This window comes from Scyliorhinus torazame, chromosome 1 (genome assembly GCF_047496885.1).
Source record: "Scyliorhinus torazame isolate Kashiwa2021f chromosome 1, sScyTor2.1, whole genome shotgun sequence".
NCBI lineage: Eukaryota > Metazoa > Chordata > Chondrichthyes > Carcharhiniformes > Scyliorhinidae > Scyliorhinus > Scyliorhinus torazame.
Window position 1 is genome coordinate 345,558,402 of NC_092707.1, and position 27,694 is coordinate 345,586,095.

Genomic DNA, 27,694 nt, shown 5'->3' on the forward strand with positions numbered 1-27,694 from the left:
TCTGGCCCATTCCATTGCCAAAGGCGTGCCAGTACAAATTTGCCTTCACCTTTCAAGCACAGCAGTACACCTGGACATGCCTGCCACAAGGATTCCACAACTCCCCCCCCATTTTTCACCGACAGCTGGCAAATGGTTTAGCCAAATTCTCTCGCCCCGAATGTCTGGTCAGGACGTAGACGACCTACTACTGCAGACAGACACCAAGAAAGAGCACATTGAGCTTCTGTCCGAACTCCTGGAACTCTTTCTTACACTCAATCGTTTGTAAAGTCAACCCCAAAAAGGACCAGATTTTGGAAGAAAAGATGATATATTTGGGAACAATTATCACACATGGTAAACGCGAGATCGAGCATAAAAGGATTGACTCGATTGCTAAATTGCCCCTTCCCCAGAACGTTTCAGCCCTCCGGTCGTTTTTAGGACTGGTTGGCTACTGCCGAAACCACATTGACGGTTTCGCCAGCAAGGTAGCGCCCCTCTCAGACCTCCTAAAGAAAGGAGCCCCCTGGGAATGGCTTCCGCGCATACGGATGCTGTGGACTCTTTAAAACAGGCACTCATAGCCGCCCCCGCACTACAAGTTCCAGACCCGCGTTCCCCTTACGCCACAGAGGTCGCGACCACAGACCGCACCCTTTCGGCCGTGCTCCTCCAGGAACGGCACGACCAGTTAAGGCCCGTAGCTTACGCTTAGCTCCAGAATTTTAGATGTTGTGGAGCAGGGATTTTCAGCCTGTGAGAGGCACCTGCTCGCAGTATTTTGGGCAGTGCAGTATTTTTCATATATTACCGGACTGAACCCCATCACAATTCTCACCGAACACACCCCCACCCAACTTTTACTGGACGGACGACTCAAGGACGGCCAGTAAGCCAGATTAGAGCAGCGAGATGGACCCTTCTCTTGCAGGGACGGGACATCACTGTTAAAAGGACAAAGACGCACACCAATTTAGCCGACAACTTACAGTACCCCGGAACCCCCCATGAGTGCGAAATTATCTCTCCACACCACAACACAGGCCCCTTTATTGCTAAAACACCCCCTAGAAAGATAGGTAGTTCAACCCAGAGCCCCCAGCACATGGACACGTGTGAGCCCATAAAGATCTATGTGGATGGATCTTCCACAGTCTTGGATGGGAAGCGCATAACAGGTTGCGGTATCTATGTCGAGGACGCGCAGGAACGCGCCCTTGAGGAAATATCGTTAAAACTTCCAGGCCACTTAGGCGTGCAGGCAGCAGAGCTCGCGGCCATCACATATATAGTGGAACACCCAGATTTCTTCCCCAGCCCAGCAGACATATACTCGGACAGCCTCTATGTCTGCAACAGCCTCACGGAATTCCTGTCCCTGTGGAAAGCAAGAGGATTTGTTTCCGCAGACGGAAAACCACTCCCCTCAGCCCCATTGCTCCGTCATATTTTACAGAGAGCCCAGAACAGGGCTTTTGGGATAATCAAAGTCCGCAGTCACCATCGTTTCCCCCCACCCCTGGAAATGTGAAAGCCGACGCACTGGCTAAAGCAGGATCCAGGCATGGATATTTTTGGACACCCCTCGAAAGCGCACCAGTGAGTACAGTTCAGGTCACACAGACAAAGATCGAGGATCTAGTGGAGGCCCAGAAGCTGGACAGCAATCTCAGGGAGATTGTAAAAGGAAAATATCCAGCTCCCTATGAGAGGTTCAAAAATGCACTGACCACACATGACGGTGTGGTGTTAAAAGACACCCTTTATGTGGTTCCTGAACAGGACAGGAATCAACTGATTTGCTTGTTCCATGACGGTCATGGACATCAGGGAATCGATCCCACTACAGTCCATCTCAAGCAGTTTTGTTGGTGGCCGAATTTAAAGGAAGATGTAAATCACTACATCGAGAATTGTCTTATCTGTGCCCAGAATAATCCGGACAGATATGCCAAAAAGGCTCAACTCAGCCACACCCGACCCATTTATGGCCCCTGGACTAACCTCCAGATTGATTTTATAGGACCATTGCCCCCTTGCAGGAATGGCTATAAATATGTACTTGTGGTAATTGACACATTTACGAAATGGGTGGAAGCATTCCCAGCCCGCACAAACACTGCAAAAACCACAGCCAAGATTTTGACCCACCACATCTTTACAAGATGGGGACTCCCCCGCAGCATTGAATCCGACCAAGGCTCCCATTTTACGGGACGTGTCACGATATTTGGCATCACCCAAAAATTCCACATAGCATACCACCCACAGTCGAGTGGTATCGTGGAGCGCATGAATCGGACCCTAAAATCCACCCTCAGAAAAATGGTCCAGCAAAACACCACTTGGGACTGAGTCCTCCCTTTTGCGCTGATGTTTTTGCGCAACACAATTTCAACTTCCACAGGTTACACCCCACACACCCTCATGACCGGACGCCCCATAAAAGGCACAGAATATTTATTAGGTTTAGACTTGACCAGCCCCGAATTGAAGGCCCTCACACACGAGAAAGCAGTAGAGCAATTAGTTCAAAATGTTAAAACGGCTCAGCTAGCAGCCGCAGTAAAATTGGGCAACAGAAAGAAACAGAGCAAGGCTTGTTTCGACAAGACAGTGCATGCGACTGAGTACAGTATAGGACAGCAAGTTATGCTCTCTGTATATAACCCCAGCACATTCCTGTCCCCAAAATATTCGGGTCCGTACTCCATTGCGGATAAAGTAAGCTCTTCCATATATAAAATAAAGTATTCCAACGGAAAGACTGCGTGGTTCCATATCAACCAGCTAAAGGCATATGGAACAGTCTAACCACTCACACCACGTCATGCTCGACGCAGCACACCACGCCCCGCCCACCACCAACGTAACCCTACCATCCCCCAACACGTCCAGCCCAGCCACAGACTCGACCTCGACTCCACCCCCGCAATATACACTCCGCCCCAGAGACTGCAGCAGCAGAGACAGCAACTGTGACTCGGACGATAGCCACAGCACGCCTCCCTACTACCCCCATGCAACAGGCCCCACACCCAGCGATTCCGACTACGATCCAAGTGATCCCTTCATGATCACTTTCCTAAACAAACCCCACCACCGACCACCGAACCACACTGACGACCCCGATTCCGTCCCCACACAACTAGACACCAACTATTGGCACAGAGACAACTCGTTCCGACTCGTCCGCAATGACGAGAGCGACCCCACCTCACACCATGCAGCCCTTTCAGCCCTGATACACTCAAGAGTTTGGCAGCCGGGAGAAGATGACGACCTTGGGTCTGACTCCCACACCGAGAACCCCTTTGCTATCCTGTTCACAACCGAGAACTGAGGTGTCCAGATGATGTTTTAAAAGGAACTGGTTGGGAGAAGTGGTGTCCTTTCTGATGGAACCTGCAGAATGTTTTATGTTGTTTGTAAGTTTGTTAAATGTTGTATGTCCGACAGGAAAAAAAAAATTCACGGCCCCACGCCTTTTCGGCCGAAACCTCTGAGAACGTGTCCGCAGGCTCATCAGCAGAAACCTCTGAGGACTTGCCCACAGAGACTCACTATTGCCAGACACTAGTTCAGCAGAACTAGCTTGTCTGCGGAGACTGGTTTAGGTACCAGACGCCGGTTCATAACAGCCCTTCTGGTTCGAAGGAAAGAACCACTACGGCAGCCCCACCACGATGACTACATTTCTTGCCCGTTCTTGTCGGTTGCTCAGGCAGTGGAGAAACGGCTTGGGACCCGCCCTGCCTGGGAACCCCCCCTCTAGTCAACTATGCTCGGGTAGGAGAGACACGACATTGGTAGCCGTCCTACCCGGGGACTCCATCCAACTCTTACCCGTCGCGGCCCATACGCACCTCATTTTGGAAATTTTAGTTCAAAAAGTTTTGGTTGTTTCAGGTAACCCTTAGGTTGCCAACCACATGCGATTTACATCCTGAAACATTTGGATGGTAAATTGCGCAGTCTGCGAGACGGCTCGCACACTGGTTCATTATTGGGAAGTGTGTCTTGTCCTAAAATTCGGTGGGCACCGATCGCGGGCCAGACCCCTTTTGAGCACCCCCCCCCAGTGCAGGAACCCCATCCCCCCCCCCCCAGTGTTCCCACGGTGTTCACGCCGGCAGCGACCAGGTGTAGATGGCGCAGGCGTGAAGCCGTCGTTTTGGGCAGGCCGCTCGGCCCATCCGGGTCAGAGAATATCGGGAGAGCGGAGAATCGCCATTTTGGGGGTCCCGGGCGATTCTCTGGCCTGCGCCGCGCAGACCTCGACGGGGCCGTTCTCGCCGCTGGGGTGAATCGTGGGAGGGCGTCGGACCGGCGTCGCAGGTAAAAATGGCACCCCAGGTGATTCTCTGAAACGCCGCGGGAGCAGAGAATCGCGCCCATGGACTTTGAGGCTGTGGGGAGCTGACATTGCTAATGGTTAACTCATGATGGCCAATTAGTCTCACGAGCATGAGTCTCAGGAATGTAACAGGGCACGATTACTTTCTCCTTCAGTGAGAAGCAGAACTAATGGGTGGCACGGTAGCACAGTGGTTAGCTCTGTTGCATCACAGCACCAGGGTCCCAGGTTTGATTCCTGGCTTGGGTCACTGTCTGTGCAGAGTTTGCACGTTCTTGGTGTCTGCGTGGGTTTACTCCGGAAAGTCCGGTTTCCTCCCACAAGTCCCGAAAGACGTGCTGTTAGGTAATTTGGACATTCTGAATTCTCCCTCCATGTACCCGAACAGGCACCGGAATATGGCGATAAGGGGCTTTTCACAGTAACGTCCTTGCAGTGTTAATGTAAGCCTACTTGTGACAATAAAGATTATTATTATAATAGGCACCTTCCTCAGTCAGGCTGCCTAATTCAGAGAGCTCATTGCAGTCATGCCTCAATGCTTAAGCCTCTTGGACAGTTAATCCACATCCCACTCCCACGCCATGTGCCCCGCAGCCTTCCCCGCCCCAGACGCACATGCCACAGACTACATACTCACACAATACGGGCTGCATACTCACACAATACGGGCTGCATACTCACACAATACGGACTGCATACTCACACAATACTGAAAGCAGCCTTACAGAGCAGACAGTAGACTCCAAGATCACCAAAATCAACCGCGACCCTCACCACACGAGTAGAACTTTACCACTCCAACAGCTGCCCCTTCTCTTTCTCTCACACCCATCCACTGGAGCTGTCCAGCGGCCTCTGTCCCCTTTGACTCCTTGATGCTCAGTGAAGCTCACTGCCTTCCCCCCTCTAGGAGGTCATGGTGCCTAGTTCCCGTTTTTAAAGAGCAATTGTGATTCGCTCGGGCATTACGTCACGCCTGTTTTGTGGGAAAGTTCAATGAGGTCTGAAGATGCGACATTGTGCCTGCTAAGTAGATACTAATGGATTCAAATTCATGCTAGTCAGATTCGTGCCCTTGCTGAGCATAAACCTGATCATGTCATTGTGGAGGGTCTGGGAAGATTGCGTTCCAAAACCTCGCTGGCGTAAATCCCGATTTTAGCCTCTCACGATATTTAGCAGCCACGATCGGATTAGCACCCATAGCTAATCGCATCTTCTGTTTTCTCTCCCTACAGATGCTGCCAGACCTGCTGAGTTTTTCCAGCATTCGCTGCTTTTGTTTCAGATTCCAGCATCCACAATATCTCTTACTTTTCAATTCAAATTGCCTTGCTTCATGGTATTATTGAAATTGTAGCCAGTACGATGTTTTGGAATAGTCTGCAACATAGTATGTGATCTAGGCTGTACCCGATAAAAATATATTTTTCTTGAATATCAAGAAATGCACCTGTTTTTAATCAAACAATATTCAGCCGAGTAACAAAAAAAGATTGGTACAACGTTTTCCCAAGCACTGCAAACACTGAAAATAAGATGGAAAGCCAAGTTTTTTAAAATTCGTTCATAGGAAATGGGCATCGCAGGCTGTGCAGCATTTATTGCTCATCCCTAATTGCCCTTGAGGGGCAGTTAAGAGTCAACCACAGTGCTGTGGGTCTGGAGTCACATGTAGGCCAGGCCAGGTAAGGATGACAGATTTACTTCCCTTAAACCAGATGGTTTTTTTTACGACGATCGACGATGGTTTCATGCTCATCATTAGACATTTTCATTCCAGATTTTTATTGAATTCAAATTTCACCATCCGCAGTGGTGGGATTTGAACCTGGGTCACCAGAGCATTACTCTGGGTCACTGGTTTACTAGTTCAGTAACAATACCACACATAAATAATGAGAATTAAGGGAATGAGTGATGCTATATCATTGTATACTCTCTTTTTGCCTCAAGGGCTGATATCAAAACAAGCTCAAGCTGATTAAAGTATCTTCTTTCTCTGTTAACCATAAGCATTGAGTGTTATAAAACCTTTGATAGGGAGCTGTTTGCAATATTGAGTTCCACACAATAGGAAGGATGTTGAAGCTGTAGAGTGTACACCTCAAATTCGCCAGGATGCTATCTGACTTGAGGAAATAAAAATATTAAGAAAAAACTGAAGACTTCCGGGTGCGGCGATGACCAGCTAAGTCGCACGTTTCGGCACCTCCCGTTGAAACGGACTTTTGGGCTCTTATTAGGAGCCCCAACGGCAATTTTTAACGGCCAAAATCATTGTGCGGTGAAATAGGAGGGAATCCCCCCGGATAAATATGGATAAAGGAGAGGATAGCTGCTGGATTGCAGTGGATCCACTGGAGCAGCGGCAAGGAAGGGAAGCTCGAAGCAAGATGGCGTTGAAAGGTGGCTGTTTGGTATGGGGCCCGGAGCAACAAGAGTTCCTGCGGCGCTGTGTGGAAGAGCTGAAGAAGGAGGTGTTGGCCCCGATGCTACAGGCGATTGAAGGGCTAAAGGAGGCGCAGAGGACCCAGGAGTTGGAGCTTCGGGTCGTGAAGGCAAAGGCTGCGGAGAATGAGGATGAAATACAGGGCGTGGTGGTAAGGACAGAGACGCACGAGGCACAGCACAAAAGGTGTGTGGAGAGGTTGGAAGCCCTGGAGAATAACTCGAGGAGGAAGAATTTAAGAGTCTTGGGTCTTCCCGAAGGCACAGAGGGGGCAGACGTCGGGGCATATGTGAGCACGATGCTTCACTCGCTAATGGGATCGGAGGCCCCGACGGGCCCTTTGGAGGTGGAGGGAGCTTATCGAGTTCTGGCGCGAAGACCAAAGGCAGGAGAAATACCTCGAGCCATAGTGGTGAGGTTTCACCGCTACAATGACAGAGAGATGGTTCTAAGATGGGCGAAGAAAACTCGGAGCTGCAGGTGGGAGAACGCGGTGATCCGCGTGTACCAGGATTGGAGTGCGGTGGTGGCGAGAAGGAGGGCAAGTTTCAACCGGGCCAAGGCGGTGCTCCACAATAAGGTTAAATGTGAAATGTTGCAGCCGGCGAGACTGTGGGTCACACACCGAGGGAAGCAGCACTACTTTGAGACGGCAGAAGAGGCGTAGACATTCATTGTGGACGAGAAGCTGGAATAGTCTGGCGAGAGAAAAAGCTTCTGCTGTAATAAAGTGGTGGGGTGATTATGTGGGACGAGGAAGGGGAAGGGGGAATTTTTTCAATTTTGTAACTTTTCTCTTTTCCCCTCGTGGGGGGGGGGGGGGGGGGGGGGGGGGGGGGGGGAGTATGGGGAACTGTGGGCGCCGGTGGGAAGGAAAGGGGAAGGAGAAGGGAACTGCGCCATCAGGGGCGGGGCCGAGTGGGAAACGCGGGCTTTGCTCCCGCGCTATGGTAATTGTGGCGGGAACGGGGACGCAGGAAGGAGGGGGCCTCGCACAATGAGGGCCGAGGACAAACGGGGGAAGCTGAGGTCAGCCAGAGTTTGCTGACTTCTGGGAGCAACATGGGGGGTGCAACTACGCTAGAAAGGGATCTGGGGGGGGGGGGGGGGGAGTTAACTGGGTTGCTGCTGCTAAGGGGAAGGGGGAGCTGTTATGGGGCGGGGTGGTCGGGACGGGAGAGCACCGTCGGTGGGATATACGGGTATGTGGGAACCGGGTGTGGAGCTGGGTTAGAAAAGGGGATGGCTAGTTGACATGGGGGGGGGTAAAGAGCCCCCCAACCCGGTTGATCACGTGGAACGTGAGAGGGCTAAATGGGCCGATTAAAAGGGCACGGGTACTCGCACACCTAAAGAACTTAAAGGCAGATGTGGTCATGTTGCAGGAGACGTACCTGAAACTGGCAGATCAGGTCAGACTACGTAAAGGATGGGTGGGGCAGGTGTTCCATTCGGGCTTAGATGCGAAGAATAGGGGGGTGGCTATTCTAGTGGGGAAACGGGTACTGTTTGAGGCAAAGACCATAGTGGCGGACAGTGGGGGTAGATACGACGTGATGGTGAGTGGCAGATTGCAAGGGGAGGTGGTGGTTCTGGTGAACGTATACGCCCCGAACTGGGATGATGTAAACTTCATGAAGCGTATGCTGGGGCGTATCCCGGACCTGGAGGCGGGAAAGCTGGTAATGGGGGGAGACTTCAATACGGTGCTTGATCCAGGGCTGGACCGGTCTAGGTCTAAGACCGGGAGGAGGCCGGCAGCGGCCAAGGTGCTTAAGGACTTCATGGAGCAGATGGGAGGAGTAGACCCCTGGAGATTTATTAGGCCTAGGAGTAAGGAGTTTTCATTTTTCTCCCATGTTCACAAGGTGTATTCACGGATAGACTTTTTTGTCCTGGGAAGGGCACTGATTCCGAAGGTGACAGGGACGGAGTACATGGCCATAGCCATTTCGGACCACGCTCCACATTGGGTAGATCTGGAGGTAGGAGAGGAAAAGGAGCAGCACCCACTCTGGAGATTGGATATGGGGTTGTTGGCGGATGAGGGGGTATGTCTAAGGGTGAGGGGGTGTATCAAAAGGTACCTGGAGCTTAACGATAACGGAGAGGTCCAGGTGGGAGTGGTCTGGGAGGCGCTGAAGGTGGTGGTCAGAGGGGAACTGATATCCATAAGGGCCCATAAAGGGAAGCAAGAGAACAAAGAAAGGGAGCGACTGTTGAGAGAACTTCTGAGGGTAGACATGCAATATGCAGAGGCTCCGGAGGAGGGACTGTACAGGGAAAGACAAAGGCTACATATGGAATTTGACCTGCTGACCACGGGCAAGGCAGAGGCACAGTGGAGGAGGGCACAGGGGGTACAGTATGAGTATGGAGAGAAGGCGAGCCGGTTACTGGCCCAACAACTGGGGAAGAGGGGAGCGGCGAGGGAGATAGGTGGGGTGAGGGATGAGGAAGGTGAGATGGAACGGGGAGCGGAGAGGGTGAACGGGGTGTTTAAGGCATTCTACGAGAGGCTGTATAAGGCTCAGCCCCCGGAAGGGAAGGAGGGAATGATGCATTTCCTAGATCGACTGGAATTCCCGAAGGTGGAGGAGCAGGAGAGGGCGGGACTGGGAGCACGGATTGAGGTGGAGGAGGTGGTAAAGGGGATTGGGAGCATGCAGGCGGGGAAGGCCCCGGGACCGGATGGGTTCCCGGTGGAATTTTATAGGAAATACATGGACCTACTGGTCCCGCTTTTGACAAGAACCTTTAATGAGGCCAGGGAAAGGGGGAGGTTGCCCCCGACTATGTCGGAGGCGACGATATCGTTACTCTTAAAAAAGGAAAAAGACCCGCTGCAGTGCGGGTCTTACAGGCCTATTTTCCTCCTGAACGTGGATGCTAAGCTCCTGGCCAAGGTGATGGCGACAAGGATAGAGGATTGTGTCCCGGGGGTGGTCCACGAGGATCAAACTGGGTTCGTTAAGGGGAGACAGCTGAACACGAATATACGGAGGCTGCTAGGGGTGATGATGATGCCCCCGCCGGAGGGGGAGGCGGAGATAGTGGTGGCGATGGACGCTGAGAAAGCGTTTGACAGAGTGGAGTGGGACTACCTATGGGAAGTGTTGAAGAGATTTGGTTTTGGAGAGGGGTTTATTGGATGGGTACAGCTGCTATATAGGGCCCTGTTGGCAAGTGTGATCACGAACAGGCAGAGGTCCGACTACTTCCGTCTTTATAGAGGGACAAGACAGAGGTGTCCACTGTCTCCGTTACTGTTTGCATTGGCAATTGAGCCGCTGGCCATAGCACTGAGGGGCTCTAGGAAGTGGAGGGGAGTACTCAGGGGAGGAGAAGAACACCGGGTATCATTGTATGCAGATGATCTATTGCTGTATGTTGCGGACCCAGTGGAGGGGATGCCTGAGATAATGTGGACACTCAGGGAGTTTGGGGAATTTCCGGGGTACAAATTGAATATGGGGAAGAGTGAGTTGTTTGTGGTTGCATCCGGGGGAGCAGAGCAGGGAAATAGATGATTTACCGCTGAGGAGGGTAACAAGAGATTTCCGGTACTTAGGGATCCAGATAGCCAGGAACTGGGGAACCCTACATAGGCTTAATTTAACACTATTTGTGTAACAGATGGAGAAGGATTTTAAGAGATGGGACATGGTGTCCCTGTCACTGGTGGGCAGGGTGCAGGCGGTCAAAATGGTAGTCCTCCCGAGATTTCTTTTTGTGTTCCAGTGCCTCCCGGTGATGGTTACGAGGGCTTTTTTCAAAAAAATTGAGAAGTGTTATGAGCTTTGTGTGGGCTGGGAAGACCCCGAGAGTGAGGAGGGGGTTTTTGCAGCGTAGCAGGGATAGGGGGGGACTGGCACTGCCGAGCTTAAGTGATTATTATTGGGCCGCCAATATCTCAATGGTGTGTAAGTGGATGGGAGAAGGGGAGGGAGCGGCGTGGAAGAGACTGGAAATGGCGTCCTGTAAAGGAACCAGCCTACAAGCATTGGCGACGGCGCCGTTGCCGTTCTCCCCGAAGAAATACACCACAAGTCCAGTGGTGGTGACAACGCTGAAAATTTGGGGGCAGTGGAGACGGCATAAGGGAATGACGGGTGCCTCGGTGCGGTCCCCGATAAGGAATAATCATAGGTTTGTCCCGGGGAGAATAGATGGGGGATTTAGAACATGGCAGAGAGCAGGGATTGTGCAACTAAGGGATCTGTTCCTAGACGGGACGTTTGCGAGTCTGGGAGCGCTGACGGAAAAATACGGGTTGCCCCAGGGGAATGCATTTCGGTATATGCAATTGAGGGCTTTTGTGAGGCAACAGGTGAGGGAATTTCCACAGCTCCCGACGCAGGAGATTCATGATAGAGTGATTTCGGGGACATGGGTGGGGGATGGTAGGGTGTCAGATATATACAGGGAAATGAGAGACGAGGGGGAGATCATGGTGGATGAGCTGAAGGGAAAATGGGAAGAAGAGCTGGGGGAAGAGATCGAAGAGGGGCTGTGGGCAGATGCCCTACGCAGGGTAAACTCTTCGTCCTCGTGTGCCAGGCTTAGCCTGATGCAATTCAAGGTCTTGCACAGGGCGCACATGACCTGAGCAAGGCTCAGTAAATTTTTCGGGGTAGAGGATAGGTGCGGGAGATGCGCGAGAAGCCCAGCGAACCACACCCACATGTTTTGGTCATGCTCGGCACTGCATGGGTTCTGGGTGGGGGTGGCAAATGTGCTTTCGAAGGTGGTGGGGGTCCGGGTCGAGCCAGGCTGGGGGTTGGCTATATTTGGGGTTGCAGAAGAGCCGGGAGTGCAGGAGGCGAGAGAGGCTGATGTTTTGGCCTTTGCGTCCCTAGTAGCCCAGCGAAGGATATTGTTAATGTGGAAGGAAGCTAAACCCCCGGGCGTGGAGGCCTGGATAAACGACATGGCAGGGTTTATAAAACTGGAACGGATAAAGTTCGCACGAAGAGGTTCGGCTCAAGGGTTCACCAGGCGGTGGCAACCGTTCATTGACTATCTCGCAGAACGATAAAGGAACTGGGAAAGTAGCAGCAGCAACCCGGGGGGGAGGGCTCGGGTGGGTCCTCAGGGGTGTTTTTGTATGGATATTTTTACTTGGATATGTATATTGGCTTGTTTGACTTTATTATTTGGGAGAGTTAATATTTTGTTATGGCAGTTGCCATTTAGTTTATATATTATTTATTTATTTGTTAAAAACGGTCACTATTATTTATATTGTTTTATTGTTGTAAAAGGGAAATATTTTCGTACTGTTTTGTTTGGCCGAAAAAAAATTTGAATAAAATATATTTTTTTTTAAAAAGAAAAAACTGAAAAGCCAAAGTATTTTTGTAGAATGGAGATTACAAAGAGAAATGTTTAAAATTCTGGAAGAATGGCACAGGGGTGATAAAAGCAGATGGTTTCCAATCATAATGAGACAAAAGATTAAACACAAAGGGCGGGATGCTCTGGTCTCCGACGCCGAAATCGCGTTCGGCGATCGGCCGGAGAATCCATGTTGTCGCCGAAATCGGGTCGGCGCCGCTTTTGTGATGCTCCGCCCCCTCCAAAAGAGCGTACTCTAGGAGTACGCCGCACGCCTTATGGACAACCTCAGGACATTACCTGAGGCCCTCCCCCCCCAAGGATCCATCCCCGATGGGCCAAGTTCCCAATGGCATGGGTTTCTCATGGTATTTTTTGTTGAGAACTCGGCAGACTGAGTCCAGCGCCGCCACAGTCGGGGGAGAGCCAGTCCGCGGGCAAGGGGAGGACCTGGCAGGGGCTGGGGGCACTGGTGGTGAGCCTGGCCAAAGGGGGTCACTATTTGGCAGGCCGGGTCCGCGCACGGCCGGCGTCATGTTGCACGGCGCGGCTGCTGCCGTGCACATGCGCGGCCACAGACCCGGCAATTCTACGGCCGTATCGGCAGCTAGAACCGGGTGCTCTACGCTGCGTGCCTGCTAGCCCTCCACCAGACAGGTAAATTGGTGGCCGTTTTGCGCTATTTATTCGGTCATGAAAGGCCACCGTTCCCACGCCGGCATCAGCACTTAGTCTCAGAATCGGAGAATCCAGCCCAAGAGATTTGGAACAGAGGGTAGAGGAGACTTCAGGTGTAAGGTTGTGGAATTCACTTAATAATAGTGAAAGGTTTGAAGGACCCAAGGACATTACTGCAAAGTTCAGCTGGTGTAATACAGAAAAAGACCAAAAGAAATGCCAGAACTACAAAAGCAACATGCAGAAATGTTAACAGAATTCCCCAATGAAGGAAAAGGGTTGGAAGGGGTATAAGAATAAGACAGATTGGTTTAGCCAGATGGCATGTTTGCAAATTTTAACTTTTATCTCTTTAGTTATGTATTACATCATTCTATTCAATCTCAACCGATTTTCCAATTATTATAGCCCTAAATCATGCAATAATGAAGTAGGCTTGCATTAACACAGTGAAGTTACTGTGAAAATTCCCTAGTCGCCACACTCCGGCGCCTGTTCGGGTACACAGAGGGAGAATTCAGAATGTCCAATTCACCTACACTTAACTGATCGTATGGCCTAAAAACTCCTGGTTAGGTAATAATTACAATAAAGGACACTACTGAAGTAAAATACATGATCATTACATAGTATCTAGCTGTGCTATTGATTACTTTGGGCTGTTTGATACTCATACTAGATGCTCAAAGTTGAAAAATAATTGTGTTCCATTTCCTAGTGCTGATATCTCACACCTTCAACTAGCCTTTTCAATTCACTATCATCCAGTGATGTCACAATTTAACTATTGAGATTAAAATTTACCTGTTGAAATCACCAAATAATTAGATATGATTGACCTTTAATTTAAGTTGCCAACTTTTGCAATGCAAACGTTCAAAAGATAGCTGGACAAGTTCCTGGAGGATGCTGATATTGTGGGATGGGGGTAATCACGGTTATTGATATCTTCTGGAATTCATTTCTGGATATGAGAGGAATTTCACTGAATTATATTTCATTAAATTGGCATTGGTTGCTTTTGTTTTAAATCTTGTTTTTTATCTCTCTTGTGAGATTACATGGTTGCTGAAAGGTGAAAATTGTATTGCTTAATTTGCAACATAGCTGACTGAAACAGATTCAGTGTACCAGCTGGTCTTTTCCAGTCCAGCTTTTCATCTGTTCCTATGTATCAACATTATTCAATTCAACTCATGCACACTGGGCACATGGTAAACAAACTCTATCAATGCCATGGGACAATTTGCATGCACAAGCATATGCACCAATAGTTCCACAATTATCTGCCTGGTGATTTACCAACTTTTAGAGTCAGCTCCTGCACTAATGGGTGACACAGCGGCACAATGGTTAGCACTGCTGCCTCACAGCACCAAGGACCCGGGTTCGATCAAGGTCCCAGGTCAGTATCTGTGTGGAGTTGCCCATTCTCCCCGTGTCTGCGTGGATCTCACCCCCAAAACCCAAAGATGTGCAAAGAGTAGGTGGATTTGCCACGCTAAATTGCCCCTTAATTGGAGAAAAAAAATTGGAAAAAAAGAATTAGGTACTCTAAATTTATTTTAAGAAAAAAAAAGCTACTGCACTAATAATCTGGTCAGTTTAACTCACATTTTATTGATGCCAAAACAAGGAGCTGATGTACTGATTTATATTTTCATGCTGGTGATTTCTAACTTTCATAGAATGATGCGGCACAGGAGGCCATTCTGCTCATCGTGGCTATGCCAGCTCTCTGAAGAAGATATAAAATTCGGCCCACTCTTGCTCTTCTCTACAACCCAGTAAAGTTACTATTGGGTCTGCTCCACCCACCCCTTCAGGCAGTGCATGCTTAAATCATAACAACTTGTTGTATTAAAAAATTCTTCTCATCTGTTTGATGGATTTTTTTTAATTCATTGGGTGTGAGCATTGCTGGCAAGACCAACATTTGTTGCCCATCCCTAAATGCCCTTGATGAGGTGGTAGTGGGGCTTCCTGGATTTGTTCTTCAATAGTTTTGCTTCAAGTAATTTTGAAAACCAAAGTATAACTTCAAATCTTTGCTGGACTAAAATGTAATTGAAATATTGGAAGCAGTTCAAAGAAGGTTTACTAGACCAATACCAGGAGTGGTTGGGTTGTCTTATGAGGTAAGGTTACTCAGGCTAGGCTTGTATCTACCAAAGTTTAGAAGAGTAAAAGGTGACTTGATTGAAATATTTAAGATTCTCAGGGATCTTGACAGGATGGATGTGGAGAGGATGTTTTCTCTTGTGGAAGAATCTAGAATTAGCCACGGTAGCATTGTGGATAGCACAAATACTTCACAGCTCCAGGGTCCCAGGTTCGATTCCGGCTTGGGTCACTGTCTGTGCGGAGTCTGCACATCCTCCCCGTGAGTGCGTGGGTTTCCTCCGGGTGCTCCGGTTTCCTCCCACAGTCCAAAGATGTGCGGGTTAGGTGGATTGGCCATGCTAAATTGCCCATAGTGTCCAAAATTGTTGGGTGGGGTTACTGGGTTATGGGGATAGGGTGGAGGTGTGGACCTTGGGTGGGGTGCTCTTTCCAAGAGCCGGTGCAGACTCGATGGGTCGACTGGCCACCTTCTGCACTGTAAATTCTATGAAAAACTAGGAGGTCACTGTTTAAAGATAAGGGGTCGCCCATTAATGACAGAGATAAGGAGATTATTTTTCTCTCAGAGGGTATTGAGATTTGGAACTCCCTTCCTTAAAAGGCAGTGAAATTAGTCTTTGAATATATTTTTAAGGCAGACGTATTTAGATTTTTGATAAACAATGGGTTGAAAGGTTATCATGGAAATGCAGGAGGTTACAATCAGATCAGCCATGATCTTATTGAATGGTCAAACAGGTTCGAGGTGCTTAGTGACGTAGTCTTACTTCTAATTTAGGCTGAGAGCCTGGGGCAGAACTGAGTCAAGTCACAGATAAGGAGTACCTACTTCAACTAATGTTACATTGCCAACTAATTACCTCCATCTGTACATTTTAATATACAAGGTCAAAACTAATTACATATATACATGACATAAAATTTTCACTGAAGTCAATATTGGCTCGTAACTTCCTCAGAGTGGCAGTTTCCAGCAGATTGCCACACTCGATGGACTTACCCATGCTGGGATTCCAAAGCCCCCGTCTCACCCAAACTTCCTCACTCAGGCAGCTCACTCAGCAGCGAAGTATGCCCCCGGCTGAATCGGTGTGCGGGGGCAGAGAGGTAAGAAATGCCCCCTTTATACGGCACTAGCTGCCGTAAGGAAGGTGCTTAAAGGGACAATTAAAAGGCAAGTGGTTCAGACCGGGCGGTCAGGTCGGGAGTGGGGGTGGTATTGTGTGAATGGGGGGTTCCCATGAGAGGCTGGATCTGAGCTTTAACTAGTTACTCTCGAGTTAGAAGTGATTTTTTTTCCCTCTAACTCTTTCAGAGTAACTATCAGGGTAAAACTGGCAGAACCATCCGAAGTTAGCGATTTAAATCACTTATGTCAGATGGTTCCCAGCCCAGCGCAATCGTCCAGAGGAAATTTGCACTTCTGGGCAATTGTGGGTAAACTCTTGCATGGGAACGTCCTTGAGGGATTCCCCAGCACATCATTGGGTACCCCCTAAAAGCAACGCTGGGGAACCAGGAAGTTATGTGCCAATATTACCGAGAATTGGCAGAATTACTTAGCAGGTGACCAGTCCACTATCACACATTTTGTACATTCATCTAAAGTTGAAAATACTCCACGACAATCAAAAAGAGTAGAGGGGAGAGATATAGCAGAAAATATAAAAGACAGAAGCCAAAGGAGAGAGAAACAGCAAATCAAAGACATCAGAGTCAAGTAAGGCTGTGATCACTTTATCCAGTTTACCACGTACACACATAGGAGATTAACTGGTAGAAATTAAGGGCTTGATTCTCCGCTGTTGGGATTCTCTGTGGCGCCGGCAGCCTGGGGATTTCCTGACGGTGTTGGGCTGCCCACAATGGGAAACCCCATTGGCCGGCTGGTGAGACAGAGAATCACGGGGTGCGCCACACCAGAAATCTGTTGCGGCGGGACGGAAAATCACGCCCCAAATGTTCAAAGTAAGATCATGGACAGGAATTTCCTCTGTATCATGAAAATGTTAGCCTTTTTTTGGAGATCAGATGTATGATTTTATTATCCCATAGAATCAAAGAACATACTAGGGCCAGGATTTTCTGGCCCAGCCCACTGCCGGGATCTTCAAATCTGGCTGAAAGTTAATTACCTTTGGTTGGCCTGCCGCATTCCCCGCGGTGGGTTCCACCATGGCAGGGGAGAAAATCCTAGCTAAGGACTTTCCCCTGTGGTTGGTTAAAACAAATATTAACCACATTGGTCTCAAAATCAACAAATGATCACATACAACACAAAGATATTCATTACTTTTTTCTATAAACACTCCCTTTCTCCAAACAGATTCATAACATCACCAATCTTCTAGTAATTTACTTACCTTTGCGGATACATATAAGTTCATGAACTCCACAAGTACGTTCTCCACCTGTGGAAAGACAAATTTATCATTAAAGATATATTTACTTAAATGCGGACTAAAAATTGGTCTGGTACTTCATGACATTTATTTTTAGTGAAATGAAAGAAATAAGAATAAAAATAAGTCATATTTCTTTAATATCTTTCATATGCACAGCACATGCTCTGTCTAAGTGTACATCTAAATTGCACTGGACAGGAACAAGGTCCCACCTGATTGATTCTGATGGCTTCATTGAATATTGAACAACATCCAAGCTGATAAATGGCTAGTAACATACACGGAGGTAGTAGGTAATGAGCATCTCCAACAAGAGAGTGCATAACCGTTTCCCTCTGGCATTCAATGGCACCATCACTTTAAAATCCTTTATTATCATTGTGAAATCTTGTATTATCAGCATCCTGGGGAGTTATCATTGTCTAGAAACTCAACTGAACCAGCCACCCAAATGCTGTAGTTACAACAGCAGATCAAAGGCTGGATAATCTATGATAAGAGGCTCACGTTAGCAAAGTGATGAAATATTCTCCATTATCTTAACCAGATGTAGCTGCAACAACACTCCAAAAGCTAGACACTATCCAGGACAAAACTGTCTGCTTGAATGGGACCTCATTCAATAGTTTAAACATCCACCTCCTCCACTACTGGCATACTGTGGCCCATCCTATCTACACAATGTACTGCAGCAACGCACCAAGGTTTCTTCCACAACACCTCCCAAACCAGTAACCTTTCTGAACTACAATGAGAAATGTAGCAGATGCCACAGGAACATCACCACTCCAAGTCACATGCAACCTTGACTTTGACACATCTGCTTCCAATCCTCCAATGTCATAGAATTATTGAACGTTACCAGACAGGAGGCCATTCGGTCTGGAATGTTTTTTTATGAGGAAAGAAAATTAATGCTTTGACTAATAAAAATATACAGAACTCCGTTATGGTTGGCCTTATTGCAACCCAGAAAGAAAATCAGTCAGCGCAAAACTTCAGTCAAAAACAGATACCTACAACATGTTTGCATCTTATGTGAATGAGCTAATCAAAATTCACCAAGTCATCGTGAGCAGAGGAAGTCATCGTGAGCGGAGGAAGAATCAGGAGTTGAAAAGCACAAAAAAGGTAACAAAAGAAAAATGTAAAAACTGTTTATTTGTGAACTGGCAGTAGTTTTGGATTTTATTTTATTTTCTAATTTTCTTGCTAATCCATGCTGATCATTTTAATTGATAATGTGCACATTCACACAAATGTCATCAATCAAATTCATGTTAGTAAATTCAACAACATATGAAGCAATTATTCCCAAAATTTCCATCCTAGAGGAGCTAATTTAATACCAACAACCTCATTCTCCAAGGAAGCAGAAGTAGTTGGCAATATTTGTTCCTTTAAGAAAAAACATTAGGCAAAATAATGACTGCAATTCTCTGGGCCAACTCTCATGAGAGAGCCATAACGGGATATGCGGCAGCGAGATCTCAATTTGAGATCTTCACCACCAGCGTGTAATCAGGATCCTGTCTAGTGAGGGCGTGGCCATGATTTTAAATAAATTTAAATATTCATGAACAACTTAAGTCAGTTGTTCCAGGGTCATCAGATGTCCCCATCCCCCCCGTACTCCCCAACCGCTTCCAGCGTTAGGTAACAGTCGGAAACTGTTGGAAACCAGTCGTGATGACCACGCCCGACGCTTGGAGACGAGTGTAGCCCCGGGTGGCATGGGACATCGCCGGTCAGTGCCCTGGCACAGCCCCCTGGAACTGACAGGTTGGCAATGCTCAGTTGGCAGTGCTGTGCGGTGCCAGAATGACAATGTAAAACATGTCCCTCTGCTTTTTTTTGGACACAGTTGTCAAAAGAACTGGAATGAAATCCTGGTTGTTTTTCTGGGAAGAAACACGCCGATTTCCAGTCAGACCCTGATACTTTGGGCTGCACGGTGGCACTGTGGTTAGCACTGCTGCCTCACGGCGCCGGGAACCTCTGTTCAACACTGACCCTGGATCACTGTCCGTGTGGAGTTTGCATATTCTCCCCATGGCTGTGTGGGTCTCATACCCACAACCAAAAGATGTGCAGGTTGGTGGTTTGGCCATGCCAAACTGCCCCTTAATTGGAAAAAAATAATTTGGTGCTCTAAAATTATTTTTCAAAAATAGAACCTGACACTTTGCAATCTTTTAGGAAAATTCCAACAATCTTAAATAAGCAATCGCCCTGAGGTATATAAAAATTGGAGCTTTCTTGCTGGCAAGTCATCATTCAGCTTGAACAAATGACCTTACTTCTATGACTAATCCTATTTGGGCTAAAGTTGTGGATTTAGATAAATATTTATCTAATCATTACTGCAAAATAATTTTTAAAATCTGATTAATTAAAGTCATAATCTAACCTTTTTTTCATGAAAACTGTACTTAAACTTTGTCATTAATTTAGGCAAATCAGAAAAAGGGATTTTGAAAATAATCATGACATATTGAGTTTTTAAAAATAGAGTATTCTTCTGTAAAGATGGGCTTGTCTCATTGCGTTTTGCAGTTTTTAAATAAAAGTAGAAGAAATCATTTTGTCGGACTATGCATGCATATATCAGCACTACTCAAAATTAAAGTTACACACATTTTTATGTTTGAGGAATTTATTTTATTACTGATATTATCTTACTGACATGTAAAATAATTTCACTTTGTCATAAGATTTTATCAGAATGAAATGCATGGAAAGCAAGGGGAAATTATTTTTTTTATTTTTTTTAGAAACTTTCAAATGCAGTGAGGTAATCACAATTTAATAATCCAATATTCTGAATTTTAAATTCATCTCATTTTCAGTTTACACCATATGTTTCACATAGTGTTCCTGTCACTATTCATTTCCACTTACAAATAATTGTATTACAAGTCCCAGAATAAAACAGCTGTTTTATGAGGCTGTGTAAAACAGTTTTCATGCTACATATTCTCTGGATCATTAAAAAGTTAGAAATTGTTACAAGAATAAGCAAGTACATTGCAATCTGCATAAAATCCTATCTCAATTAAATAACTGCACATCAATATTCTAATAATGTGTGACGATTTTACTGTGAATGAATTAATTGATTTAGCAAAATTATATAGATTATTTAGCAAAAGTCCATTCATTGACCCTCGTTGTAACATACATTTCTGTTTCAGTTTGTATTTGTTGGACAGAACAAGCACAATATTCAGACTATTTTTAATAGTTCTACCATTGTATCATTGAATCACAGGACAAAAATTCATACACATTAGTAACCATATGCTGAGCTCCTTTTTTGTTCATTAATTTTCTAGGACATGATTTCACAAACAATGGTAGTGTTCAAATAATTTGTGCAAGTGATCATCAATTGTGAATGAGTATAAAGTAAGTGTTGCTTTGTTAGTTGACTTTTGGAGGCATCACAGCTGAGCCTGGTCCCTTGTTGACCTCACAATTACTTCTAGCAGGCTCAATTTACAGAAATTAGAGGGAGAAACCTGGACAATCTTTGTCCTTCCCTATAGCAGGGTTATGATATTAATGTAACTTTGTGCGAGTGGATGTTTTTTAAATGAGTTAAAATAATAGCTTTGTTAATTTAAACAGGATGGACAAATGTATCAGCACCTTTATACTATAATTTAGACTATCCAACCAATATTCAATTCATAGTTCACTGTCAAATCCTCCTGATTGCCTTATTTTGTATCAATGACTTTTAAAAATGATATTCAACATATTCCACGCACGTATGCTCTATTAATTGGTCATCAAATAAACTCTTATTTTATACATTTATTCCATTAACATGCTTTTTAAAAAATATATATTTATTAAAGTTTCTCAACACAATTTTTCTCCCTTACAAACAATAACCCCCACCCCCCCCCACCCGGAACAAAAAAAAAAGCCGAGAAATCGCGCAGAGCAAGATATATGCATGGCAAAATTATATATTTACACAGCTTTGTACACTGGCCCTCACCCGTACGTGCCAGTTTCCCCAACCCTTCATGTTATCTCTTGCTCATCCACCCTCCCAGGCAGTCCCCCCTCCCCCCCCCCCTCCCCAGGATGTCCCCCCCACACACCACCCCCCCCCCCCCCCCCCCCACAAGGTTGCTGCTGCTGCTGACCGACCTTCCTCTAACGCTCCGCGAGATAGTCTAGGAACGGTTGCCAGCCGGGCTACTAGGGACGCAAAGGCCAGAATGCCGGCCTCTTTCGCCTCCTGCACTCCCGGTTCGTCCACTACTCCAAATATTGCTAGCCCCCAGCTTGGCTTGACCCGGACTTTCACCACCTGAGATATTGCTCCCGCCACTCCTCTCCAGGACCCCTCCAGTGCCGGGCATGACCAAAACATATGGACATGGTTCGCCGGGCTCCCTGAGCACCTTCCACATCTGTCCTCTACCCCAAAGAACCTACTCAACCTCGCCCCCGTCAAGTGCGCTCAGTGGACCACCTTAAATTGTATCAGGCTGAACCTGGCACACGAGGAGGAATTAACCCTACCTGGGGCATCAGCCCACAGACCTTCCTCGATCACCTCCCCCAGCTCCTCCTCCCATTTACCCTTCAACTCTTCGACCAGGGCTTCCCCCTCTTCTTTCAACTCCTGGTGTATTTCCGACACCTTGCCCTCCCCGACCCATACACCCGAGATCACCCTATCTTGAACTTCTTGTGCCGGGAGCAACGGGAATTCCCTCACCTGTCGCCTCACAAAAGCCCTCACCTGTATATATCTAAAGACATTTCCCGGGGGTAACTCGAACTTCTCCTCCAGTGCCCCTGGATTCGCACACGTCCCGTCGATGAACAGGTCCCCCATTCTTCCAATCCCCGCCCGATGCCAGCTCTGGAACCCCCCGTCCATCTTCCCCGGGACAAACCGGTGGTTACCCCTGATTGGGGACCACACCGATGCTCCCATTGCACCCCGGTGCCGTCTCCACTGGCCCCAGATCCTTAGCGTTGCCGCCACCACCGGGCTCCTGGTATACTTTGTCGGCGGGAGCGGCAGCGGTGCCGCCACCAACGCCCCCAGGCTCGTTCCTTTACAGGACGCCATCTCCATCCTCTACCATGCCGCCCCCTCTCCCTCCATAACCCACTTGCGGATCATCGCCACATTTGCTGCCCAGTAGTAGCTCCCCAGGTTTGGCAGCGCCAACCCTCCTCGGTCCCTACTGCGTTCCAGGAACCCTCTCCTTACTCTCGGGGTCTTATTCGCCCACACAAACCCCATAATACTCCTGCCTACTCTCTTAAAAAAGGCCTTAGTGATCACGATGGGAAGGCACTGAAACACAAACAGAAACCTCGGAAGGACCACCATTTTGACCGACTGCACTCTACCCGCCAGCGAGAGCGGTAACATGTCCCATCTTTTGAAATCCTCCTCCATTTGCTTCACCAACCTCGTCAGATTCAGTTTATGTAGGGTCCCCCATCGCCTGGCTATCTGGATCCCCAGATACCGAAAGCTCCCCTCCGCCCTCCTCAGCGGTAGGTCCCCTATCCCTCTTTCTTGGTCCCCCGCCTGTAATACAAAGAGCTCACTCTTCCCTACATTGAGCTTATAGCCCGAAAACTCCCCCAAATCCCTTAGAGTCTGCATGACCTCCACCATCCCCTCCATTGGATCCGCCACGTACAGCAACAGGTCATCCGCATATAGCGACACCCGATGCTCTTCTCCCCCTCGGACCACCCCCCTCCATTTATTAGACTCCCTCAATGACATGGCCAATGGTTCGATCGCCAATGCGAACAACAGGGGGGACAGGGGGCACCCCTGCCTCGTCCCTCGGTACAGTCGAAAGTACTCCGACCTCCGCCGGTTCGTCACTATACTTGCCATCGGGGCTCTGTATAGGAGCTTAACCCAATTGATAAACCCTACCCCGAACCCAAACCTACGCAGCACCTCCCAGAGGTACTCCCACTCTACTCGGTCAAAGGCCTTCTCCGCGTCCATAGCTGCCACTATCTCCGCCTCTCCCTCCTCCAATGGCATCATTATCACGTTTAAGAGCCGCCGCACATTGGTGTTTAGTTGCCTGCCCTTTACAAATCCCGTCTGGTCCTCGTGGATTAAACCCGGGACACAGTCCTCGATCCTCGTGGCCAGCACATTGTCGGGGGCAGGGTTCCCTCCTTTCTTGCCTCATTAAAGGTCCTCACCAGTAGCGGGGCCAACAGGTCTGCGTACTTCCTGTAGAACTCCACCGGGAATCCGTCCGGTCCCGGGGCCTTCCCCGCCTCCATGCTCCCCAAACCCTTGCTCAGTTCCTCCAACCCAATTGGTGCCCCCAAACCAGCCACCTCTTGCTCCTCCACCCTCGGGAATCTCAGCTGATCTAGGAATCGTCTCATCCCCTCTTCCCCCGCTGGGGGCTGGGATCTGTACAGCTCTTCATAAAAGGCCTTGAATACCTTGTTTATTTTCGTCGCACTCCGAACCGTGGCTCCCCTTCCATCTTTGACTCCCCCTATTTCCCTCGCTGCCATCCTCTTACGGAGCTGGTGTGCCAGCATCCGACTAGTCTTTTCCCCATACTCGGAGGTCGCCCCCTGTGCTTTCCTCCACTGTGCCTCCGCCTTCCCTGTGGTCAACAGGTCAAACTCCGTCTGGAGCCGTCGTCTTTCCCCAAGTAATCTTTCCTCCGGGGCCTCTGTGTATCTCCTGTCCACTCTCAAAATCTCCCCCACTAACCTCTCCCTTTCCATACCCTCTGTCTTCTCCCTATGAGCCCTAATGGAAATTAGCTATCCCCTGATCACCGCCTTCAACGCCTCCCATACCACCCCGACCCGCACCTCCCCGTTGTCGTTGGTCTCCAAGTACCTTTCGATACGCCCCCTCACCTTCCCACACACCACCTCATCTGCCAGCAGTCCCACATCCAGCCGCCACAGCGGGCGTTGGTCCCTCTCCTCTCCCAGCTCCAGTTCCACCCAGTGCGGGGCATGGTCCGAAACGGCTATAGCCGAATACTCCGTCCCCATCACCCTCGGGATGAGCGCCCTACCCAGAACAAATAAATCTATCTGGGAGTAGGCTTTGTGTACATGGGAGAAGAAAGAAAATTCCCTGGCCTGCGGCCTTGCAAACCGCCATGGGTCCACTCCTCCCATCTGATCCATAAACCCCCTAAGTACCTTGGCCGCCGCCGGCCTCTTTCCAGTCCTTGATTTGGAGCGGCCCAGTGCTGGATCCAACACTGTATTGAAGTCCCCTCCCATTATCAGGCCTCCTATCTCCAGGTCCGGAATGCGCCCCAACATGCGCTTCATGAATCCTGCATCATCCCAGTTCGGGGCGTATACGTTTACCAACACCACCCACGTCCCTTGCAGCCTACCGCTCACCATTACATATCGCCCTCCATTGTCCGCTACAATAGTCTTGGCCTCAAATGACACCCGCTTTCCCACCAATATTGCCACCCCTCTATTCTTCGCGTCCAGTCCCGAGTGGAATACCTGTCCTACCCATCCCTTTCTTAACCTGACCTGGTCCGCCACCTTCAGATGTGTCTCTTGGAGCATGGCCACATCCGCCTTCAGTCCCTTTAAGTGCACGAACACTCGAGCCCTCTTCACCGGCCCATTCAGGCCCCTCACATTCCACGCTATCAGTCGGATTGGAGGGGCTCTCACCCCCCCCCCCCCCCACCCCCCCCCCCACGCCCCGCCGACTAGCCATCTCCTTTTCTGGGCCAGTCCCGTGTCCACGCCTCCCTCACCCTCCAGTCCCCCAGAGGGGGGACCCCCGTCCCGACAACCTCTTCTGTGTCCCATTCCCTTTCGGCCAGTGCAGCAGCAACCTTCCCCACCCCCCCCTTCCCCCCTGCTAGACCCCTGTCTAGCTTTTTTGCTCCCCGCCATGTCACTCCCGTAAGTCAGCTGACGCCTGCTGACCCCGGCTTCCCCCGCCGTCCCATTGACCTCCCCGCGTGGGAGTCTCCCAATCCATATGCATTCCTTCGTTCCCCTTCCCGCCTTTCTTCCCGCGCGCGGGAAAACACCCCATGCTTTCCAAAGCCCACTCCGCCCCCTCTGGCGCAGCTCCTGTCGCGGCCTTGTCTTTCTCCCCCAGCCCATGTAACATTTCCTGCGCGTGATTGACCCCCTATATACAACAACCATCACACATCAAACCCCAAACCATCCCCCCCACCCTCACAAACCCTCAGTTAGAGTCCAACTTTTCGGCTTGTACAAAGGTCCACGCCTCTTCAGGTGTTTCGAAGTAATAGTGTTGGCCCTTGTATGTGACCCACAGTCGCGCTGGCTGCAGCATTCCGAATTTCACTTCTTTCCGGTACAACGCCGCTTTGGCCCGGTTGAAACCCGCTCTCCTCTTTGCAACCTCCGTGCTCCAGTCCGGGTATATTCGGATCTCTGCATTGTCCCACTTACTGCTCCACTCCTTCTTGGCCCATCTCAGGACCCACTCTCTGTCCGTGAACCGGTGGAACCTCACCACCATCGCCCTTGATGGCTCATTTGCCTGGGGCTTCTTCGCCAGCACCCGATGTGCCCCGTCCAACTCCAGCGGCCTCGAAGTGGCCTTCGTGCCCATCATCGCCTCGAGCATCGTGCTCGCGTATGCCCCGGCATCAGTCCCCTCCACTCCCTCAGGGAGACCCAGGATTCGCAGATTCTTTCTCCTCGACCTGTTCTCCAGGTCTTCGAGTCTTCCCGCCCACCTCTTGTGTAGCGCCTCGTTCTGCTCCACTCTCACCGCCAGGCCCACGAGCTCGTCCTCGTTCTGACTGACTCTTTTCTGTACCTCCTGGATCTTAGCTTCGTGGGCCTCCTGGGTGATCCAGAGTCCTTCAATTGCCGAAAGCATAGGCGCCAACATCTCTTTGCGCATCTCCTCGCGCTGCTCATCGAAGCAGCGCTTGATGAACTCCTGCAGCTCCCCTTTGTCCCTGGCCGCCGCCATTTTGTTTTCTTTCCCTCGCTTCTCCCGTTGCTACAGTGCCGCTCCTTTGGCCGTTATACTTCTGGTCCGTTTCATAGAAGTTGGAGGGGGACCTCTCTCTTCTCTTCCCCACGGGTTGCGTCAAAAAAAAAAGTTCCGTTGGGGCTCCTCTAACGAGCCCGAACGTCCGTGGTAGCGGGAGCTGCCGAATCATGCGGCTTAGCTCCGCATAGCCGCAACCGGAAGTCGAGAGGGAATCCTTTTGGCAGTGTTCGCTTCACCAGTCTGCCCCAAAAAGTCTATGGAAACTCCTGAAAAAGCTTGCCCTTCCCCCGCCTGCATGCTGGAAGAGGCTTTTGTCTATTGCTGCAGCTCAGGCCAAATCTTTTACTGTTTCTGCCGGGTCTGGTAGCCAAAAGACATAACATTCCTGGGGGACACTGTCAGGGGGATGCTGCAGTCTTCTTCCCACACCGGGAAATGTCAAACAAATGCCGTGGGGGCCCTGTAAAAGAGCCCAAAAGTCCGTTCCAAGCAGGAGCTGCCGAATATGCGACCTAGCTTGCATAGCCGCACCCGGAAGTCATGCTTTTTTTTTATAAACTTAAAATAGTAATTACCCTTCAATTGCAAATTAACAATTCAAATATAGATCTGAAAATCTCAGTGACATGTTTACTCTATAAAACTACAACTCTTTAAAACATAGATTCTTAGAATACTGTGATTTCTCACGTATGCAAAAGCAAAGAAAATAATTTGAAGAATAATTTTTAAAGAAATTCTGGTAACTGGAGTTGTTCTTGCCAGTAGGAAGAACAACTGAAATCGATAATAGTGCGCAACTATTCTTCACAGTAACATGCTATTAAATGTCAGAATTTTTATCATATGAAGACAAAAGTGATCTTGAAATTATTAAAAGATATATTGATTAAACTGGCTAAGACTATTTATCTTACACTGAAACTACAGTTCACTTCAATAACCTTCACATATAAGAGCAAACCTAGCTCTGAAACAGCAGTGAAGCAAAGGTAATCATTCATAGAATTTACAGTGCAGAAGGAGGCCATTCAGCCCATCGAGTCTGCACCAGCCCTTGGAAATAGCACCCCACTTAAGCCCACACCCATAACCCAGTAACCCCACCTAACATTTTTCGACACTAAGGGCAATTTAGCATGGCCAATCCACCTAACCTGCACATCTTTGGACTGTGGGAGGAAACCGGAGCACCCAGAGGAAACCCATGCAGACATGAGGAGAATGTGCAGACTGTGATCCAAGCCGGGAATCAAATCTCGGACTCAGGAGCGGTGAAGCAACTGTACTAACCACTGCGCTACCGTGGCAGTACCCACATGTAATATCATTTATCACCA

The 27,694-nt window shown here is 48.8% G+C and overlaps 1 protein-coding gene across 2 annotated transcripts in view; it reads right to left on the reverse strand.

Annotated features, from left to right (window-relative positions):
* The window catches only part of LOC140425519 (synaptotagmin-14-like), a 349,470-nt gene that overhangs the window by 317,525 nt on the left and 4,251 nt on the right, over positions 1-27,694 (reverse strand). For both annotated transcript variants that reach the window (XM_072509927.1, XM_072509918.1), the window contains exon 2: positions 17,300-17,347. In XM_072509927.1, coding sequence (XP_072366028.1) covers positions 17,300-17,347 — 48 coding nt within the window. The remainder of the gene's footprint in view (positions 1-17,299; positions 17,348-27,694) is intronic.